Consider the following 16912-nt stretch of genomic DNA (forward strand, 5'->3'; position numbering starts at 1 on the left):
GTTAAGAAGAGGCAGATCTCTCCTCTCTCTCTCTCTTCTCTTTTTTTTTTCGAGTCATGCATTCTTATCGTTGTGCTGTACGCGCGGCGTAGCGTCAGATATGGCGGCTGCGGACGTTATAAGAAGCGGCAGTTTTTTTTCTTTTTTGCGGGAGTCGTTTATTCTTGCATGCACGAATCAACGAAAGCACGCGGTCAGCTACGATCATGACACCGGCTTTTAGCATTTTTTGCTTCAAACATCATTTTCAGCTATCGCACTTTGCAATGATTTTGTGGCAGTGGACTATGTCTGCCCCAAGCACAGCGTGATAAATCGAACCAGGCTTGTGCAATCAAGCAATCACGGGCACTCTGCCAAGTTCGCTCCCCGTCACCGCGGGAGCTATCAAAAGATAAACACGCTGTGATGCTATCGCTGCGCAGCATCTTGGCAAGCTGCCAAGAAATGAGCTGTGTGGCGCACGCCATTGACATGCAAGCGAAAACGCTCGCGATTTTTGCCGTGGCGACACAGAAACCTTGTTTTGAGCTGCCGCGGTGGCTTGAGCGGCGAGAGGGACGCAGTTCCAACAAGTTGGAAATTTTTCGCTCTGTCGCTGCTGCTCGTCGCTGAGATCGCTCAATCGCTCGCATGTGATTGAGCTGGCCTTAAAGTTTTTTTGTTTTTTTCTTTTTTTTTTTTTTAATTCTCGGGTGCAAAAGTGGAGGGTGGGTTCATTATGCGAGTGGGTTGATTACGCGACAAATACGGTATCGTTTTTTCGCATCGTAAGGGCCGTCACAAGTCGATTTTTGTATATCGAATTATTTCGCGATCCCCTTCAAGCTCGATATATCCGGGTTCGGCTATAGCGTTAAACTAAAATTGGATAGAGGTGTAAACCCTACTAAAAAGTTCAGTATAAATTTCATACAGGATTCCATATACTGGCGTTTTGTACAGGAAAGATCTGCATGAAATGTGGTGAAGAAGTCATATTGGTGCCAAATACAGTAAACTATCGTTGATTTGACCTTCAAGGGGCCAGGACTGAATTAACTGAAAGCTTGAATTGTTGTACGGGTCTGAAAAAACTGCTGAAAACAGTTTGCATCGCAGTGATTGTATCTGATAAACACCTACATGATGGATGGGTGCATTTGAGATGACACCAAAGTGAGAGCGATGTTTTTTTTTTTTCCAGTTTCGTCATGTGTTTTGCTTTGCGAACACTGTCGAGATGGCCCTCTTCGCAAAAAGCCCAATCATGTTTTGAGGATGCTTCACTGCATAGTCGACACTCTCAAGTATTGTGCTAAAGTGCACAGTTGTGGTAGTAGTTTATTATTAATCAAAAGGAAAATAGTGTTGCTGGCCGCGGAAACTGTTATTTAAAATCTGAAGCATCTGAGCAGTGGCCGGCGGGAAAGAAAAGGCAATAACACTGTCGGGAAGATTTCTGTGCATAAAATGACCCATTGTGTTTTGGGGATGCTTCACTGCACTGTTGAAACAGTCAAGCATTGTGGTGAAGCGCGAAATCTGCACTGAATGGGAAAATTATCGGTGTATTCTATAAATTTCGAATATTCGCTCAGCCCAAATAACTTTCAAATCACTGCATTTAGTGGCATCCTCTCAAAGTTCTGACAATATGGGATGTGATGCCAACCCTTCCCATCACCAGCCATCGGCCACATGGTTTCCAAGAAAAAACGAGCTTGATGGGCTTCCTCGTGTCAGCGCTTGAGATGCTTTGTCTGCATTTCATTGCTGCATATTTTTGGTTTGACTATTGCCCAATTCAGTCAGAATTAATAAGAAATCCCTAACCTGGCAGTGGCAAGGAACCGATAATGTCAGAAGAAAAGCAGATGGGCTAAATTAGGCACTAGCTTAGTTAAATGATCTGTGTGAGCCAGTGGCAGTGGTTGCTTCATGCTTGTGCTTCCTACACTTGCTCCAGCTGGGCCCCTTCTAGCACAAACTCTGTCTGACACAGCTGTTCTGGAAGTTGGAAGTCCACTGGCTATGCGCTGTCACCGGTGTTGCTTTTGGCGCTGCGAGGCCTTCGTCACCTGTCGCACTTTGGTCTTGCTTCCCTACTGATTGACTTTTAGCTCTGCAGCCGCACATTTTGGTCTTGTGCCATTAGCGAAGGGTAAACACAATAAGGGGGAAAGCCTCTGCGGCCGTTTCAGACTGCACCTCTTTGGCGCCTAGCTGTTCCTGGCTTGAGCGGTGTCACCGTCGACATCGGCATAGCTGGTGGGCATGTATGGGTGGCCCAGGGGGAATTCAGAATTCAGGAGAACGGGCTGAGACTTTGGTGTATAGTGAACATGGTGTGTGTTGTTCAAGAGTTTCTTGCTTTGCGTACTTGTTCTGACTGCTGGTAAGCTACCCAGAGTTCTGTAAACTACATATTTTTAAGCAGTAGATAACAAGAAGTCGTAATATTGAGTGGTCAAAAACTGTCATTATTAAAAGTAAGGCTAGCAATACAAAAGAAAAAGCATAGAGAAGTAAAGCTGCAGCTTTAATTTGTTTCCCTACCTTCTCTTTCTCTGCTTACAGAACCAAGTTAGTTTGAATCAGATTCGGCGACAGGCAGACGAGATTGTAAAATATCAGGAGATGTCCGACAAGGTTTTAGAGAAGGAGCGTGAGCTACAGTCTCTCGTCCAGGATGAGGCACGGAAGATTACCAACATGGAATCACAGGTGAAATTTTTTGGTCTCCGACTCTCGCTGTGCACAGTCTGCGACAAATAAGAAAAGGAGATACTGTGCACAAGGTGCAGCCATTTTATGCCTCATTCCAGTGAATGATTCATGGTCATTTCTTATTCCTTTTTTTTTTTTTTTTTGCTGGTTTACACCAGATGAAGGAGGAAAGGATGAATGCCCGGATTCGAGAAGTGGAGCACACCCAAATCATTGCCGAGATGAAGCAGAAAATCTCTTCTCTTGAAATTAAGGTGCCTTTTTGCTTAATCCTTGTTATCTGATCATTTTAACCAGCTTCACACCTTGAATTGTTTATGTTGATCAGTGTTATGGGAGAGGGAGGCATTCCCCCCCCCCCCCCCCCTTTTTTTTTTTCCACATTTAGTCTAGCCCTTTTCTGACTGCCAGCCTAAGCTGCATTATTAGGGGTTAGTCTGATTAAAGGGAAGCTGAAACACTTTTTGAATAACTTCTTTGTGGCGTTTTATAGTTTTTAGCCTGCTGAACAAGTCTGCTTTGCTTAAATGTGGTGGAAATGAATGCTGATGGCAGTTTTTTTTTACAAGAAAACGAGCATCAGTGCTTGAGCACTCTGAGCTAACGCCGCTGTTGCCCGTGATTGGCCAGGGCCATTATGATGTCATTTGTGGGGTCTCTGGCTGCGCTAACGGCGATTTTGCATGTGCATTGTTTTAGGTGACTTGACAGCTCAATTTAAAATATTGTTGAATGTTTGAGCAGCTTAAAACTGCTTGGATTCTTACTGTATGTGTTCGAGCTTCTAATGGCTCCAAAAATGCTGTAACCAATGACGCTATCGAGAGCATTGACAACGAAAGCAAAGTCGTCACATTGGTGCGAGTCAGAAATCTGCACCTGAGGGCTAAAACTGCACGAGCTGGGCCACTTTAACAACATACATTTTACTTGCTAAATCATGTTTCAGCATCAACACATAAAATAGGCATTGCCTAGGATGCAATCCTTGTTAACAGCATGTTTATACACCCTTCGAGTTCACCCGATGGCGCAGCAACAATTAAGTGCACCCGTACTGCAGCTGTGGCAGTGTCCTGTCTTTGCAGCATTGCGTGCCCGGTGTAATTGTTAAACAGAACACCGGAACTGGTCCTGCTCTAGCTGCATCATGAAATTAGGCAAGTTCGCAACACCTGCAGCGCCACTTGCCACAAGCTTACTGCAGCGGTGCTGGCACTGAGCGCAGCGGACAGTGACGCTCTCACCAGGCGCTACTCCTTAGTCGTCGCTAGGCCTCTGCAGCAGCAGATGACGCTTTGGGAATCAGCAGTGCTGTAGTAGGCGGCCTACTCATAGAACTGCCCTACTGCCAATCCCATTGTCTCACAATGAAAGGAATACATGATCATTTATGGCGCTGCCTTAGCACAGGACTTACCTTACAAGAAAATCAATTGAGCCGTATGCACCGGCAACTACTGCTACCTGACCATGAAGAGAAGCGTGGTATCGCAGGAATCACTCTATTAGCACCTCGGTACGGGTCGGCGATCCTCAGTAATGGTGAATTTTGACATTCCTTTTTCCTTGGGCTTATTATTTAAGAAAACAGAAAATCTTAGCACGCTTCTGACTCTGGCACAAGAGATCCGCAGATGGCTTGTGGGAGGCACGGTTGGTGTGGCTGTGGAGGCAGTGCTGCCTTCAAACGATGCTTGAGCACGCTGTTGCCGTGTGAGCCAAATGGCATTCCATACACTGCATTATAAATGACTATTGCAAATGGAACTTCATTCTGGTGATCATCATGTAATGCATTTCGTTTGCTGTGCTCAATTGGTAATGGATACCGTAAATGAGAACAGCACCGAGTAACGTTACAGTGAACTGCGACTTGGGTTAACCGCAGTTAAGTTTAGTAAGCTTGGTTAAGTGTAAAGACTGTGACGCCATCCAGGCAAGAAGGGTATTAACCCAGACATGAGAGCAATCACAGAACGGCACAAAACGTCGTTTGCGCTGATTTAATTGCAATTCAAAGTGCTCGCATTGCTGCCAAGCTTCAGAGATAGTCATCAGCACAAAAATCATTGAAGCACATTACAGATGGTTTCGAGGGCAAGAACTTTTTTTATTTTCCACCACTGAGACCCACTGTGCTGAAAGTTTCTTATCTTCAGGGAAACTATGAAGCACTATGCTGTCTGCACCACCAATCTTCAATTGAAAGCGGTGCAGCACGAGGGCAAAATATCCACTAGTCACTTCATGCATTCACACAGAAGGCTTGTTTTTCAATGCTATGAGGAGAATACTTTTTAAGCATCGAGCAACAACTGAGCAGAAGAGGTGCATCGATCGGAGAGCATCGAAGCATGGGGGGCTCTAATCTGGAATAGCTGCATGCCTGTTGGTCAAACTCACTGAATCTTTGAACGCATGGAATCTTTAGCACAGAACGACCATACTGTATAGAACAAATGGCACTGGCAGAAGACTGCATGGATCTGTCGATCATCAAAGCGTGGGATGAAGCGGGGAAAGCCTGCAAATTGTGCGACCAGCCAGCTGACACTCTGCTGGCTGGTGGCTGATCGTAAGGTGTGACGTCACATCTGCCTGTTCCCCCTTTATTCATTTCGCCCCACTCGGCGCTCTCGGAAGCGATGAGGGCCTGTCCGTGGTGCATTTTTAACAAGCGATTACACCTTCTCTTACCGACAGAATAAAAAGAATTGATACTCATGATTAACAAAACCCCTTCTTTCCAGCCACTTCATTTCATACAATTGGCAAACTGTTTCAGCTTCCCTTTAAGTTGTGAGCTAGAATGGGATGCTATGAGCTGCATAGTTAGTTTTGTGTGTCTTTTAGCGTGTACGGGTACCTATTTTGATGTATTTTATATATGTGCCGAAATTGTCAAATTTCTTACTGAATAATAACTCTCAATACAAATTTTGTCACTGAATAATAACTCACGATAAAATAATCTAAACAATCTGTTCATGATTCTTTTCATGTACTGTTTCTTTGAGGCTTTGCAAACTGCTGAAAGGGTAGTGTTAAAAAAGGAATGAATATAGAAGAACTCTTAATGGAAACAACAGTGCATTACCCTCTTTCCTGTGTGCTTTGTGTGGTTTGAGTCTAAACTAGAAACTCTTTCTTTAATGATCTTCCAAATTACCTTTCTGAAGTCATAGAGAAAAGTCTTGTTACAACTGTGAAATTTACACCCTTGTGGAACTAACATTGGTTAGCTGTTTTGCATGTAGGGAACTACAGGCTTAAAAGTATAGTTTCCTCTGTCTGCAGTTTATTGCCCTTATGTTATTAATGAGCTTGACATGCAATTCTTATATGCACCTCTATGCACCTCGTTTAGAACCAGGAGCTGCTCACAGCTGGCCAGCTGAGGGGAAGCACAGAGTCTGAAGAAGTAAAGGAACTTCAAGATAAGGTGTCCGACCTGAAGGCCGAGGTGAGCTCTAACTTGGTGGTGCACTTCCTTTGTTTCAGTTAAAATAAATAGGAGAGTTTTTTAAATCAGCTCAAATGTTATACAATTTGCATGCCATTTTTTTTCCCTATTTAGACCTGTGGGAACATCACATATTTTGTTGCACGCAGTGCAAGGCTTGCAAAAACCATAACATAATCATTGCTTTTTGTCCTAATTTGCTACAAGTCTTATGGCAGTCTGCCTTAAAAGTGCACAGACAGCTGTCCTGTTGAAGTTTTTGTGTGCTTAGCTTTACTTTAAGCCAGTTTTGAAATTCTGTTCACTGTTAAGCTGCTCGAGAGCACTAAATCTGGTACTGTTTTGTAGAAAGATAACAAATTATTTATTGGGCGTAGGCAATCTCCACATGGCGATCTATGATGACCAATGACCGTGCATCTTTCCAAAGGAAGAACATGCTACAAAAATCTGGTGTCCCTACACCTCAAAGTGGTCGTCACTTTTGTGCAGGGCAACTTGCGCACATGTTAAATAAATAAAATGAAATGTAGAAAGCAATTTGGTACATTCATATTCTTAGACTGTGGTATGGTAGCATAATTTTTATTTTTTCATCTTAGCTTATCTTTTAATAAAATAGGTAGGAACTAATTCTCCAGGAACTTTTTCTCTGAATTATCGCTTCTGGGATTGAGGGGGGAGAGCCAGCGCAGTGTTTGTGACTGGGTACTACAGCGTAGCCTGTCCAAATATGGTTTGCACTGAGGTATAATATTCACTCCGAAATATGGAGCTGCTGAAAATTTATTAACCTAACCAGCGTTTTGAATTATCCAGACTGTACTGTGTAGGTTAGGGTTTCTTTAACAAGCAGTAATTACCCTGCTCTCCATTTATAAGTTCACCATGTCAGGTCATGGTACTGCCACCTGTTTCACAGGGTGCTGTAATGAATTGCCATTCCTTTGGTACATTCAGTTCATAACCGACTCCTTGTTTGCGCATATGTTTTATGATGTACAGAATTGCCACGTAGAGTGAAAAAGATAGTGGATACGGGAATGTAGCAGAGAGCAGCACAACCTGTGTTGATAGTGTTGGTGGGGAGATTGCAGACGCTCATCAATTTCAAATGCATCACAGGTCTGTTACAAAGGACATTTTACCAGTGTTTTATTTTATTTTTTTTAAGGATTGGCTAGATTATGCCCATTAATAACAAATTTTGAATGAGTGCATAGTGGTGCTATTAGCCTGGAACTTGGTGAACTGAGGTTTCTCTAGAGTAGGTTTGGCTTTTAATTACTGGCACCCACCACATTGTAGTTTGAAGTTCAAGGCAGACTTGTTGATGCTTGCACTTTTGTAATGTCTGCATTGACATCGCAATGAAACCGCTATTTATAATTCTCTGTAAAGAAAATGCTGCTTGCAACAGGGATTATAGCAAAGTTTCATCCTCTTACTTGTTTGTATTCCCGTGTTTACCTAGTAAGGAAGGCAGGTTAAAACAGCGAACAATTTTTTATATATTGCCTCAACATCATAATGTTAAAAGAACATTCTACTCTTGGAGACGAGCATAAAAATATTTGCATATTCTTGCATTCCTTTCCTGTGAAATCAATTAACGAGGGCCGAGCCTGTGGTGATGCCACACAGTGTATGAACTTCGGAGCTTTGGTGGCAATCAGTCTACACTGCCTGGAGGGGACACGCTGCTCTTTATGGGCAAAGCTGAGTGCAGTGTAGGGGATTTTGTTTTGTTGGGAGAAGTTGCAGATACTTTGATGTTTTTATTTTGCAACTGGTCACCTTTTTTGCATGAATTAACCCCTTTTTTTATGTTTTTTTTAAATATCTTGAAAAAGCACACTGCCACTGTGCTCATAGCGAAGCTTCTATCATCAAAGCCACTAGTGGCAAAAAGCTGTTGCTGGTATCTAATGATAGGTATCACAAGCGCTGCTTTATCGATCATTTTTTTAAACATCCTTATGCATTGAACCATAGCTGTGCACTTTATTTAAGATAATTGTTTCTGCTGCCCATCACTGCATGTCGCCACCTGTTTCATGGTATTCAAAGTTTGCTAATCCTGGCATCGTCGACATGACGGTTGCCACATTGTCGTTTTGATGTTGGAAAATTGTGTATCAAATCAGCATTGTGTCGTGTTTATGAGCCACACAGCTTTCTATATGCTTATTTTGGCAAGGTTCTTTTGTATTGCTGGTAAGAAAATATGGTAGATATAAGTCAGTAGACTGGATCCATTTAAGAGCAAGCATTGGCAGTGGCTAGTTTTATACCTAATGTGTTGTGCAGGGTTTTTTTCTCTTTCTTTAAATCTGCAGGTATTAAAAGGGCGTGAATCATGATACTTGGGATGGCTGCACATATAGCCTTGGCCATTCCACTTTGTATAGGTACAGTAGCGGAGCTGCAAGGGCTGGATGAAAAAACCTTGTGCCCGCATGGGAATTGTTTGGAATGACAATGCTGTGGAATTAAAACTAAACTTACGACAAGTTGTAGAGAGAAATGTAGAGAAATGTATGAGAAACCTTCCTAACATTTGGACTACTGTGTCGTTACTGGCTACTGGATTCTTCATCCAGCTTTTATGAGCACTGCTTATGTTATAATTCTCAGTTTTGTTAGCGTAGTGTAAAGAAACGCATATAGGCAGTGAAGTTGAAGAAATGTTTTGAATGTACAAATGTGCAAGAAACCTTTAACTTATTTTTGCTGTAGATTAGATGTGCAGCCAGTTTTTTTTTCTTAATTCCAGCCACATACTAGAATAATGGTGTAAGCACTTTCTAGAACATTGTGAAAATTGAGCTGTAAGCAGTCTTGCATATATCTCATCTATGCCTAAAGCGTATTTGTCTCATCGCTTGGAATTGGATGCAATGTTCAAAGTGTCTAATCATTCATCAGAATTCTTCAGGGTGCTTTATTTTGAGTGCAGAACATTTACTCTTAATTTTCATTAATTATATATGGTCAGGGCATGCTAGAGCTGTTCCAGAGTTTGAGTTAAACTAGATTCAAAATTTTTGAGAAACCTAACCTTCGATAACTTTAAATGCCTGGTGATGGCTACCTTCTGTCTTGCTCAGACGTGGGCATCATGCAGACAGTATTTAATAATGGTGTGCACTGTGGTGGCAGCTATCTTCACATGAAAAAAATTTGTTCTGTATCAAAACACTATCCACTTTTTTCTTGGTTGGCTGCAGTTGCTGGACATCTTATCATCACTGTTGCTGTCTCGTGAAAACTGCAGAGTGCTGTGGAAGCTAGAATTTGTACCAGCTAATCAAAGTTAAAGTTCATAAAGGTACTGGTACTTAGCAAGGGTGCGTTACTGGTAAGGTCCCATTTGCTGGCTAGTTACAACTGCATCAAAAACTATCTTGTATGTGATGACCATTGTGAATTTTTTCGTGGATTAGCTGAAGCCTGGTGTAGCCTCCAAAGCACTATATTATTATTATTATTATTATGGTGAAAGAGAGTATAGATGATGTTTTTCCTTCTCGAGCACCACTCCTCCAGAGTCCTTTTGAGTCTTTCCATACTTCAGTCACATTTCTAGTTCAGCAGTGTTGGATTAATGAAAACCGATTTTGTAAACTGATTTTGTATTTACTACTTCATTCTTTATCTTCCGCACTGAAATAATTTCTTGTAGCTAAGGGTTGTGTCCTTGCGTGCGTGTCCTACCCAAAGGTGAACCAAAGGAATTCAGGACTGTGCTGGCACATGTCACGGCCGTCACTGAAGCTGAGTTGCAAATATCCCTGTATGTGTGTGTCCCCGTCCGTTTTTGCAGAAGTTCCGCTTAGAGCTGCCCTCCCCGATCTTGCCAAGCTTGTTGCACCCGTCGCCACTCACCCCCATGGGGTGGGACACTGGGCTGGGACTTGAGCAACTCTAGAACGCGCTGCCTCTCACTCTCACACTGCTCTCTCTCTCTCTGCCACGCAAGTAAAAGGTGATCTCTGCTTGCTCATACTAACATGAGAAAAAAAAAAAGAAAGGATGCAAAAGAACCTGCTTGCTTGCCAATGACCAGCTCTGCTTTGCCTGCCTACTTTTTATTTTTTTGTGCGCACTCGACCATGCATAAATATTTGGCTCTGGGGCTGTGTCACCATTGCATGCCCCTTTTTTATGTCTGCTGCGTATGCTAATTGGTGCTTTGTTTTGTGCTGGCTTGCATATTCACTGGTGCAGGCACGTGCAACAGCTTTATTTTAATGCTGGCGCTTCAGGTCTGGTAATGGTCTAAGCAAATATCGCACTACACTCTTCTTGAACGCTGTGCAACATAGTCATTCTTCATGTACAATGACCATTGTTCATTTTCTCAAAGCTTGGGGCACTTGTAGCACAGTGCTTCAGGAGCAGCTCTGTGCTTTGAAGAGTTCTTAGGTTGCTGAGTTATGTTGCACACAGTGTGATTATCTATTAAAAGTACCTTATGATTATGGGCTTTGAGGAGCAGGAAGTTTGCAGAACTTACTAAAATTTGTAAACTGCGACAGCGCTGCTATGGCTGCTTTGAATTGCTTGAAAGTTGACTTGCCTCTTTGTCTTTGTTCATGTTAAGCTACTACAGACTTAGCATTAGTCTGTGAGAATACGCACTGAGAAAAGATGTTCCTTTTTCATTTTTCTTAAGGCTGTCACCTGCATAATGTGATGCAATTTGTGTCTAATGTGTGTGTGTGATACAACCTGTTTTGTTTTTATTGGCTATGCAAAGGGACCCTGAATAAACTTTTATGCTAGGCCCTGGATGACAGTGATTAAAGGGCAGCCCCTGAAACTACATAATTGCGGTAATGTTCTAATGCAAGAAATCCGCAGAGGAGGTTTTTATGAGTACAGTTAAACCTCTATGTAACGAACCTCCATCTAGTGAATTCCTCTATATTATGAAGTTTTTCAATTCCCCAACGCCACCCCTATTGAAGTATGTGTATTTGAAAACTCCATGCAACAAACATGTTGAGGTGGTTGACCATGATATAACGAACTCATGGCTCCGACTGTCTCTTAGCTAGTGCTGAATTACTGAAAATTTGGTAGAACCCCGCAAGTTTCATGACGATAAAACACGACCTGAAGTGAGAGGAATATATACTATAGCAACGAGAGACCACAGTTGATACAATGTGTCGTGCGTCAGTGCCGACGGCACATCTACATGACAGAGGAGTCTCGACTGCTTTCGCTTTCGGAGCGTGGCACTACAATATTTTATTCTTAAAAGTGGCAAAAAATAACCGAACAAAAAAAAAAAAGACACTGGGCGAGCAGTGTGCGTTCATCACTGCCACGCAGTTGCTCACGGGCTCCTGCGCATCTGTAATGGGAACATGCGTGAAGTAGGGAGCCGCAGGCACCTCCTCGCCCGGTAACAGTGCGAATGTACGCTCTCTCCCTCAACTGGCCTTTCTGAATGCGCCTGCTCATTCGGTGCTCCCAAGTGATGCTCATGCTCATTGGATACTCGGGCTGGATGGGCTGAACGGGGTGTGGGGGGACACTGTCGAGACTTGTTTTCACCTTTTCGTTTTTGTTTTTTTGCACACGTCATTTTCAATTCCTGATATGTTCAGTGTTTGTAAAGCTAGCTTAAAAAGTCTTGCGTTGTGAGTAGGACTGATGGAACATCTATTGCTCACATGCATTTTCTAATTTTAGTGGATAGCTGTTCATGGTCCTTTTAATTTAGAAAGCACTGGATATGCAAGGTATACAGTCGTGCCTCGTTAATATGGACACTTTGGTTGCCGACCAAAACTGTCCATAAAGCGAGTCATCCATAATAACGAGTCATGAATAAAAACAAAAAGGATTTTATTGAGAAAAAAGAATTGTAATTAACGACTGCTTTTGTACATAACGGTGCGCACTGGACTCAAAATTTCACAGAACACCGGCAATTTTGAGTGCATTATCCTTGTCATTGTTGTCTTCGAAAAATTGTAGTGCTGTCTGAAGCGACTCGCTTACCATGACACCCGTGATGTTGGGCTTTGTGTTGGTCGAACTTTCGAGCACGAACTCCTCACTGGCCAATGAATCAGCGTCTGATTCTTTACTCACCGCCACTTCCAAAATGGCTTCTTCACTGAGCAAAGTAGCCGCTAAGTAGCTGCTTGAGATACTCCTGAGGTGAGGAAACAGCTGAGCTGCTGTCGATACTAGTCCCTCGCAGCTTGGATTGACTGAGATGGCTTTTGCCGCTTGTATTAACAGATTTCTTCGCGTCTACGTTCAGCTCTGTTCTTTTGCGTTTAACTCCCGTCATGCCAAAAGCCAGACTCAAGTTGAGGGTCACAGGCTCCTGATGCCGTGCACTTTTTTGCCTAGTTAACCTTTCTGCCTTTCTGCCTTTCCGTTCTTCTAATTCTTTCTTTTTTTGCCTTGTACTGTTTTGTAAGGAAACAAGGGAGTCAAGATGGCAAGCTGCTATGCAGAGGGCTATCGAACATCCAATCTTCTTGGCGCCGTTTTTATGTGTTCCCATAAAACAAACACTGCAAGCTGAAGTACAGTTTAAAACGACGGCTAGCCGACTAGTAAAGAGCAGAGACATTAGTCTGCCAACCAAGATCCGTATAACTCGTGCTATGGTCTTTCCAGTTGTGATGTATGGATGCGAGAGTTGGACTGTGAAAAAGGCTGACCGCCGAAGAATTGACGCGTTTGGATTGTGGTGCTGACGAAGACTCTTGAGAGTTCCTTGGACTGCCAGAAGATCAAATCAGTCGATATTGTCGACCATAAACCCTGACTGCTCATTGGAGGGTCAAATTCTAAAGTTAAAGCTCAGCTACTTTGGTCATCTGATGAGAAGAGAGGAGTCGCTGGAGAAAGATTTGATGTTGGGAAAGGTTGAGGGTCGCCGGAGAAAGGGTAGGCAGCGAACGCGATGGTTAGATGGCATCCTCGAGGCACTGCAGATGAAGTTATGTGATGTTAGGAAGATAGTGAGAGACCGGAAAGCGTGGCATGACATGGTCCATAGGGTCACGAAGAGTCGGACACGACTGAACGACTGAACTGACTGACTGAGCCGACTACGAAGAGCTCAGACCTTGTCAAGGCCGCACCGTTGACTCAAAGCGAAGCTGACATGCCGACCGCCTAGTGTGCAAAGTTTGGCAGTTCGGCAGCGCAACAGGGACGAAAACCAGGAGCATGAGAGGGAAGCACGTCCAGGATGGGACGCCCGGTCCGGGTTGCATGTTCGTACGTCGCCTTTCTTTTGTCGCTCTACTTTGTGAGTGTGTCTTAACACTTATCGAAAAGTGTTAACGGCTTCATGGAACACACATTGCGCTTTGGGAAAGAAAACTTCAATTCGCACCGCCACTGTAGGCACTTGTCTTTCTTCCTGTCATTTCTTTCTTAAGCTTTTACCGACCTTTCTGTTCAGGTTCAGCAGAATTTATTGCAAGCACATGTTGCTGGTTTCCCGACTGCGGCGGCACTTCCGCTGCAGCCAGAAATCTCCTGGGTCCCCCCTTTCGGGGTCTTTCTTACGCTGACCCTCGGTTTGCTGTGTACGTTCCTCTCCGCTCTTGCGCTCCTCCCCCCCCCCCCCCCCCTTCCTAGAACGGCGACACGCCTGCTTTGGTTCTTTCCAACCCCACAGGACTCGTTCAGGCATCCCGCCGTATCGGCTGTCGCGTAGGTTCGCGGGCGGCGCTCCCTTCTTTAATTCGCGTTCGGACTCTTCTGCTTTTTTTCAAGCACTGTCCATATTAACGAGACAAAAATACATGGGCCCAAGTGGGGCGCGTGCATTCTTCCCCTGCCCATTGTCCGGACAGCGAGTTTCCATATTAACGAGGCATAAATACATTGAAAAGGTTTTGTCCCCAGGAAATCTGTCCATAATTCGGGTCGTCCATATTAACGGGGGTCATATTAACGGGGCACGACTGTACCTGCATACCTTATAATTTAAAATTATGACAATTTCCAAGCACAACACTTTTTTGTGTCTTTTGATTGAAATTGTGGCAGCTAATTTGTAGTGTACTGTCTTGTACACGCAAGTGCTGGGAAATGAAATAAATATTAAGGTTTTATGAGCATGCAAATATTTTTGGACCACGTTACTTGAGCGTAGATGTACCGTGGTAGCCCATGGGCATGACATTGTAGACCTGGCTGTTGCAGCCATGTTTCAGTGAAGATTGAAGGTGGATTGCATAAACACTATTGTATACCAAGACTTTAAAGCACTTTAAATAACCCTTATGCTCAAAAATAATTTTGAGCGTATAATTTTGAGCACCTCACTACTTGCCTCGCAGCCAAAGCATGAAAAAAAAAAAAACTGTTGCATAACCGCTGCAGCCACAATGGAATTTATTTGTAACGTAAGCTGTTTATTTACAGTGCTTCTGTTGCACCACATCACTTCTGTTTTATACCAAAACGTGTTATACTTTTCATTCTTCTCTTACGTTTATGATTGAAATTACTTTACTTGATATGTCTTCGCAAAATGCTTTTAGCAGTTTCCTGCTATGGTACATCTACGCTCAAGTAACGTGGTCCAAAAATATTTGCATGCTTTTTGTTCTCCCCATTCCAGTTGCATTATATTTGTGCATTTTATTTTTTATACACAGTACATGGCATCTTTGATGTGTTAATGTGCTGACTGATGATTTCATGCGCATTGTACTACCGCACTGATTTGGTCGCCTTGTGTATACCAGACTGCAAATTTTCTGATGCACAGGTTTATCTTCCCTGCCCACTGCATCAAGCTGCTGCAAGCTCACTGCTTTCAAATTGGGCTATGCCGTGTACTGGCTATTTAGGGAGAAGTAACCTTGGTTGTCGCCGTTGTTTCAAGATGTTAGTATCGGTTGAAGCCCATTTATAACAACGGTTACTGTGTTGTGACAATGTGGATTTTGCTCGGTGTAGTTTTTATGCCATATATACGAGCCATCATCAGTCATGGTAGCAGTATTACATACACAAATGAAAATTTATACTAAAGAAGCATCCCAAACAAAATTGGCCACAAGAATAGGAGATCGTCTAAATTTTACTTCCGCCTGTTGTCTCTGGTCCTCACTGCTTCTCCTAATCCCCACCAAATTCAGTGCCCTGACAGAGGCTGAAGCTACAAGACATGTACGTACATATAGATGTCTAATATCACAGCTCTCAATCAATGACTGCTCCACTCCCCTCAGCTACAGCTACAGAAACTGTCAGTTATTGGTTAGTGCATTGATTCATAAAAGTGAAAACTTGTAAGAATTAGGGCATGCAAAAGCAAATAAGTGTAATAATTTAGCTGTCATTGTGCATGAAGCTTGAGCTGTATCTTTATTGGTTTAATATTGGGATTTTATGATAAGTTGGGAGAAAGGTACTGAGCTGGAAAGAAAGTTCAGGCGCATTTGCTTTTTTTGTATGAGTGGTTCCAAATCTGCAACCTTAAACATCGCAGAATGGGAGGTTTGGCATTGATAATTATGATCACTTCTCGGCCTTTTTGGCTAAGTGGACACCTAGTGGTATTTTTGTATGTCGTTTCTTGTGTACGGGTCTCATGCAGCACAGGTATATTTGAGGTTTAGCCTGGCAGTGGACTTATATGACTCTAGTTTTACGGAGCTAAGGAGGTTGCCCCTATGTTGCTCAAAAACTCTTAAGCTTTTTATGCATGAATACATCATTTGTGTGGTTTGCCCCTTTCAGGTTGGATTTTGATGTGGGGCTCAGATACTTGTGTTCTACTTGTTTAATTGCAGTGGTGTTCATATAGCGTTCATCAGTTTTTTTAATGCCACCAAAATTGTTGCACTACTGCTCGTGTAAATGCAATACCATTGTGTCAAGCAACCATAGCCAACATTATAGCAGAACCTAAATGCTGGATTAACGGCCACCAAGGCTCATTCAGAACACATGTTACAATCCTTCCTACGTGGCATCATTCCATAGCCCATGCTATATTTTTGGCCACCTGAAGGAAAAGCGAAAGGGCCGCAGGTGGCTACTCATTTGTGCAGCAGCCACAGGTGTTGCTGTTTGTCATTTTCATAAGCTGTCCTCACATGCTATGCATGGAACTTGCACTCTTGGGAAAGTGGGCACTTATTAATATGATGGCATGAAGGATATGTCGTAAAAAACCCGGCGTGTACAAAGTTGGCCATGAGCAAAAAATCCTGATTGGTTGACAGAATTATAACATCACAGCGACAGGACAATTTCAAATACCTCACAACAACGTTAAGCATGATGTCACGCTTTGGAATGAAAGTCGTTAAAACATGACATGTAGTGTGAAATAAAAGTTGCTGCATGCCTCAAATGATTTAACTTTGTAAAGGAAAAATATTTTGCTTAAAGAAAGCTTTCAGAAATTTCAGGTGGGATTCGAGCCCATCACCTTCATGTTTTGAGCCAGACACACTACTGACTAGGGCACACAAGGCATGCTTATACAGCTTGGGAACAAGCAGAGTTTTTTTAATATATTGTGTGCCCTTTCAAATAAAGTGGTACATATTGGAGTGACTCCATCCTTCCACCAAACCATAAAAGCTGCTCCGTCCTGATAAAAACTGGGAAACTGCATCAAGCTGCTGCAAGCTCACTGCTTTCAAATTGGGCTATGCCGTGTACTGGCTATTTAGGGAGAAGTAACCTTGGTTGTCGCCGTTGTTTCAAGATGTTAGTATCGGT

The 16912-nt window shown here is 43.0% G+C and overlaps 1 protein-coding gene across 4 annotated transcripts in view; it reads left to right on the forward strand.

The window, feature by feature from the left end:
• LOC146204954 (ecotropic viral integration site 5 ortholog-like) overlaps positions 1 to 16912 on the forward strand; it is a 235032-nt gene that overhangs the window by 203905 nt on the left and 14215 nt on the right. For 2 of the 4 annotated variants that reach the window (XM_084589640.1, XM_084589638.1), the window contains 3 exons: positions 2560 to 2706; positions 2868 to 2963; positions 6080 to 6175. In XM_084589640.1, the coding sequence (XP_084445766.1) occupies positions 2560 to 2706; positions 2868 to 2963; positions 6080 to 6175 (339 nt within the window). Of the gene's footprint in view, positions 1 to 2559; positions 2707 to 2867; positions 2964 to 6079; positions 6176 to 6552; positions 6712 to 10001; positions 10164 to 16912 lie in introns of those variants that run through there. The other 2 variants (XR_014704094.1, XM_084589639.1) reach the window with 2 other exon arrangements.

This window comes from Amblyomma maculatum, chromosome 1 (genome assembly GCF_055883805.1).
Source record: "Amblyomma maculatum isolate TAMU_Amacu chromosome 1, ASM5588380v1, whole genome shotgun sequence".
NCBI lineage: Eukaryota > Metazoa > Arthropoda > Arachnida > Ixodida > Ixodidae > Amblyomma > Amblyomma maculatum.